This window comes from Vollenhovia emeryi, unplaced genomic scaffold, assembly GCF_000949405.1.
Source record: "Vollenhovia emeryi isolate VEMERY1.0 unplaced genomic scaffold, V.emery_V1.0 DF939282.1, whole genome shotgun sequence".
Classification (NCBI taxonomy): domain Eukaryota; kingdom Metazoa; phylum Arthropoda; class Insecta; order Hymenoptera; family Formicidae; genus Vollenhovia; species Vollenhovia emeryi.
In genome coordinates, this window is record NW_011967084.1 from 303409 (window position 1) to 308885 (window position 5477).

The 5477-nt window shown below is 48.6% G+C and overlaps 2 protein-coding genes across 4 annotated transcripts in view; one reads left to right on the forward strand and one right to left on the reverse strand.

The window, feature by feature from the left end:
- Positions 1-18: 18 nt before the first annotated feature.
- LOC105559275 (uncharacterized protein C630.12) lies at positions 19-4096 on the reverse strand. Of its 2 annotated transcripts, XM_012007445.1 has the most exons (8): positions 3969-4096; positions 3629-3887; positions 2891-3100; positions 1859-2021; positions 1642-1773; positions 1432-1566; positions 1117-1348; positions 19-979 (listed from the first exon to the last, which is right to left on the reverse strand). In XM_012007445.1, the coding sequence occupies exons 2-8, from the start codon at positions 3643-3645 to the stop codon at positions 807-809; spliced, it is 1062 nt and encodes a 353-aa protein (XP_011862835.1). In that variant the 5' UTR covers positions 3646-3887; positions 3969-4096; the 3' UTR covers positions 19-806. The 2 variants fall into 2 exon arrangements, with proteins under 2 accessions (XP_011862835.1, XP_011862834.1); XM_012007444.1 differs by having other exon boundaries at positions 3629-4096.
- Positions 4097-4612: 516 nt separating this feature from the next.
- The window catches only part of LOC105559278 (protein germ cell-less), a 6803-nt gene continuing 5938 nt past the window's right edge, over positions 4613-5477 (forward strand). Inside the window, exons 1-2 of one of the 2 annotated variants that reach the window (XM_012007446.1) lie at positions 4613-5015; positions 5143-5266. In XM_012007446.1, the coding sequence (XP_011862836.1) occupies positions 4870-5015; positions 5143-5266 (270 nt within the window). In that variant the 5' untranslated portion in view covers positions 4613-4869. The remainder of the gene's footprint in view (positions 5016-5142; positions 5267-5477) is intronic. The other variant, XM_012007447.1, reaches the window with a different exon arrangement.

Here is a 5477-nt window from a genome sequence, read left to right on the forward strand (position 1 = left end):
CGAGAAGACGTAATAAAGATTCATTTGCAATTATCAGCGAGAGAAATTAATTTCGATGCAAACCAAGCGTGCTCGATCATATCTGTAAAAGCTCCCGCTGATAATTGCGAATGAATTAAAGAATGAATCTTTATTGCGTCTTCTCGCGAAGACAGCTGTCGGTTTTGTTGTAAAACTTCAACAAAATTTTGGATTCTTCGGATGAAGTTTTACACTTGACGATAAATAAATTTCAATTTTCACAAATTTATTACTCCGAAACTAAGGCCTATTCAATCAAACGCCGGGACAGGTATCTCTTTTTTTCACCTCCAGAATAACCAAAAAAATTGGCATCGAAATCCCAGGGTGAGTCACCTGAGCTTCCCCTTGTCAGTCGTGCCGTCGGTAATACATGACCCGGGATTCTATTCTTCACGACTGAGATTAAGGCAAATGAATATATATTCGTAACTTGACTTGGCATTTTAAATTCAGCCGTGCCTTCAGTAATGCATGACTGAGATTAAGGCAAGTGAATATATTATATATTCGTAAGTAACTTGACAGAAGGTTTCAGGAAAGGAGGATTCCAACTTCGGAGGGGGCTCTAAAATTCTTCAGAGAGCTAACGAATAAGTCTCACTGTTACCAGTTGTTGTCAACGTGGCTAGCTAGTAAACGGCTATCACTCTTGCTCGCCCCGGGATTTAAGATAGACGGTCGGAGAGCCATGTAATCTGTGGACGGATCTTTGTACCTAATTCACAACGCCAGGTCAATTCAACGTTTAAAGTGTGTAAGTACTTTTTGATCGAACGCTAATCCTAGACGGAGGGTATACGGTTATAAGTCGCGTAGCTCTTTACGCAGCAGCCTGAGACGAAGGAGCAAATGGCAAGTACGATGACCAATACAACGATAAATATGTAAGCACGTAGCTGCGGGAATCTGGTTGGTAGCCAGAGAATCGTGAACTCGACGGTCTTCTCCTGGGTATCTGCAACCACACATGTGCGCCTCGTGTAAGTACCAACGAGATAAAGATAGAGATAGATAGATAGATAGAGAGAGAGAGAGAGGGGGGGGGGGAATAGACGATGAGAATATTGACATACTGAAAGAACTCCCGCGTACCTATGTAGGCGAGTCCGTAACCCATGTGTGGCGTGCCCATTCTGTAGGAGCAGGTCGGTATTTGCACTTCGTGGATGTCGCCTACGTCCATTCTGAGCTGGTACAGAGGCGTCTCGTGCGGCGGCAGAATCCAAATGTCGCTCAGCTGATCCGTCGCCGTGTCCAGGCTTATGTGCATCGCCTTGTGCTCGTGCGCGGTGAAGATGACCTGCGGCGACAGCTCCTTGAGCACCTGCAAACGAACAGCGGCGCCGGGGTGAGTCGTCGGGGCGCGCGTAGGCTCCCTTCTCATTCTTCGTGCACGCCTGTACGTACGTTCTGCACGAAAGTCCCGGGCGTGAACAGCAAAGGCATGTGACTGAGGATAACATTGGTGGTGTTCCTTTCCGCGTAATCATTGAGAAACGCATCCTTCGGCGCTTCCGGCATCGTGCGCGTCAATCTGTTCACCTAAAACAAGACGTTCATGTACTCATCTCTTGTACGCGCCAAGATTGTAAGTGCCAGAGAATTTGCGGTTTATACTTTAAAAAAAGTGACGGTCTTGTACACCAACGTGTCCGGCTGGGTGTACGCGAAATTGAATCTCTTGTTGATGTTGGAAGAAACACGATCGTCCTCGCCTCCAATGTCGTTGTCGCCCGGCAGATAGATTTTCTGAAGGGAAACAAGTCCGGCGATGAGACGCGGACTTTCCGCGAAGGGGAAAAGAAAAGGGCGTTGCGTAAACCAAAGTAAATACCATTATGTCATCCGGCATGGAAAATATTGAGTCCAGCCTCCTCTTGTACCTCTCGAAATCTTCCGCGTTAGCTATGTGGCCCTCGTCCATGAGATCACCTAAGAAGGCAATGACGTGCGGCTGGGAAAACTTCATCGCCCTCGAGAAGGTTTTCTCCAGGTACCTGAAGCGACAGAACGCGGCGCTCTGTGAGATTAAACTAGAAATCTATCTCGACAAAATACAAATGACCCATGTGGCGACTCGATCGCCGTTAAATTAGGCCGCTTTCCCTCCGGGAAACACAGTCGACACTTGTGGCACAAATCAACGCACGTCGCTTTCCATTCAGAATTTGACTCAATCTCGATCAATAGAGGCAAGTCCCCTGTTATGAGAAAGGTCCTAATATGAGATAGCGGAATTTCTGCTAAATTAATAGGCATCGTCTGTTGGTCCCGCCGTCAACTTATTGCCCTCGGAGTGAAATCTGTTTAGCGGAAAGTTCATTAGGAAATTCACTTAAATCGTGTGATCGTTGCGAAAAAAAAGATTTGCGATTCAAACTCACTCTCTCACATTTAGAATCCTATCTCGCAATAGAGGACTTTCCTCCAGTAATAAAATTCATAAGGCTCTCGTGTGATAAACAAAAAGACCAAAGAGCCCTGACAGTACGTTGGCGTCTGAATAATTCTTCTTTTAAATTCATTGCGAAAGACATTACCCCACCTATCGCTGTCTCAACCTGGACCCCCTCTCTTACATGGCTTAGTGGTCGAATAGGCGAGACGCCCGCCAAGTGAGAGCGAGGTCCAGGTTCAAACTCTGGCTGGAGTAATGACTTTCGCAACAGATGAAAATATTCGTCGACACTGTTCGACTCTGTTCGGGGGCGAAGAGCCGGAATGTTTCCAAGCCAGAGAAGGCAGCCGCTCTCAAGATTTCGGTGAAATCTTCTCCCTTTGAATCTTTGCCACTGCGGCAAACCTCTGCTCGAGTGTGTTAACCCATGAGAGGAAAGCAGCCTAAACAGACGTACGCTGGCCTCACCTGTCGCTGTCCCATCTCGCTATCCATGAGCCAAAGTAATTCTCATATTTCTCCCCGAGTATCTGTGGATCCGCGACGAGGAGGACCTTGACGCACTCGGAGCACTCGCGCATGGCCCACTTGAGCTTTTGTACTTCGTATACGAGGAATTCATTGTAAAATATTGTCGCGAGCACGATCACGCTCACGGATATTATTCTGTGCTTGAACCTGCAAGTTATCAGCCATTTATAATCCCGATTTCCCACGGTGCGTCGCATTAAGCAATAACCCAGACTGTAGCCAGCTGACGGCACTCGCCGTCAAAATGCCTGCAAAAATGGCATCTTTCATGTCAAATTGACGACGTATAACGTCAGCTGGCTATCTGGAATCTCTTTAATATTTAATTGTTGAAAAACAAGACAAGTTCGCTGGCCACTTTGTGCAACCAAGCTCCACTTTAACCCTTTGCAGTCCGAATTATATTTCATCTATTGGTCTGGACTTGGAACAAAATGTCGAGCGAGACTCGACAAAGGAGCTCCCGAGATAAAAACTGACGTCGAGTCACACTCGACGTAGGGGTGCAAAGGGTTAATACACCAATCGGCAAAATAATGAAACTAAAACGGAGTTTACTCTGTTCGATATACCTCTTGTCTCATCGATCAGTTTTCGCGCTATGAATTTTGCAGAAGGCATAAATATTCAACGTTTCTTGCGGGACTAACAATCCAGAGCAGCTATACAAATTACCTATTTCGCCGTAACATCTCGCGTGAGATTTATAGCATCGTACAACGCTGGCCGGATGAAAAAGCCTCAATGACGCATCCTCGAGCCCGTCGGCATGCCGTGTCGTTGACGCCCGCGGCTTCAACGGCAGTCGTGTCGCTGGCACAGCGTGACGAGAGGTTAACGCGGTCGTGCACACGAGGCGGGCATAATTTTCTTCTACTCGCTACCTTATCGCTATTGATCCCTGAAACCCTCTAAGCACACGGTGCCCGCCTTCCTACGCCATTTAAGGCAACTGTCGGAACGTGCGATTTACGTCGCACTCACGTACGAAAAGAAAATAAGGGGGATTGTTTACCAAATGGCATCATTCAGCAGCCCAGGCTGCTCGTAGTCTCGTACTCGCCCGGCCAGTGCTGGCAACGCGACGTCACGAAATAGGGAGGCGTCCCTCAAAATTACTATTCTGTGCCACTCTTTCAAGTCGCTTTAAATTCTAGCGGAACGATGTCGAAAGGGGGGATAAAAAAACATACGCAATCCTCGCGTCGAAGGTTCAAACTGCAACACAAAGTTTAAATAACAAATAACCAATTACCTATGCGCATCTTAATCTCGTGTGATTCGAGAGCATTGTAATTCGCAGTGCTATTTCGTAGATATTTTCACAGAGAAATAAATGTCTCAACGAAGATAGAAAAATTTCTACAAATTTCTATTTCGAGTCAAGTTTTCGTAGTCGCTCGTAGAAATTTGTTTTCTTATAAGGCTTGTTTCCTATCGTTGCGCTGGTGAAGTAGCGCAATAAATTCTAGTAAGACAAGTGTATTTTCTCTTATTCTAGCTTGCTGCACCAGTTCACCAGTGCAGGAAGAGAAAACAAGCCTTACAATACACGATTGGCTCCCCCCCCCCCCCCCGACATTTCCGACGGACGGGGCGACCCAGGGCGACCTCGTCGAGGACGGCGGCCCTGGCCGCAACATATGTCGAGTGTTTACATGCGCCGTCCGCGGCTCGCTTCCGCCCATCCGCCAGTGCACCTACGCGCTCGTGCAGGTTCGGTTTCACGGCTGCCCGTGAAGCAAGTGCGATCGACGACGACGGCGACGGCGACGACGGCGACGCGAGTTGAGAACGCGTGATCCTCGCGGAAGAAACGCGCGCGAGGCGTCGTGGGAGGACGAGGCGAGGCAGGGACGAGGCGAGACACATCGCGACGCGGCGCCCAGGCGATCGCGGTCACCGTCACCGTGACGATGGGTGGCTACGCGAGCAGGATCGCGTCGATGTCGAACCTGGCGGTGCACAACGTGTACCGCGGCTGCAAGCGCAAGTACATCGAGGAGTACGACTGCGAGTCGGAGTCCGATTACATCGAGCGGACACTGCACACGCCAAAAAAGTAAGCTCGCTCTCTCTCTCTCTCTCTCGCGGCCTCCCCTACGTCCGCCCTCTCGCTCCGCGGGCCGTCGACTCGACGACGATCGCGTCGTCGTTTAGCGTCTCTCTCATGTGTTTCCGTTTCGCAGGAGAAAATTGCTGACGACGGCGCAGTACATATACAAGACCCTGTTCCAAGAGGAGAAAGGCAGTGACATAACTGTCCTCATACTCGGACGCGCATGGAGATTGCATAAAGTTTATATTAGTCAGGTATGAGTCACTCCTACGTGAGCCCCCTCTCCCGCACGGTCTTCTTCAGGCCGCGAAATTTCCGCGATTGGATCCCCTTCGATCGAACTGTCGTTCGGTTCAAGTTGCCAAGGCGCTCTGTGCCTCTTAATGTTTTTATAATTTTCTTGGAAACGAGTCTTGAATGGGAACTTTGTTGAAATGCAATTTATTTCAGATTAAAGGTCAAACG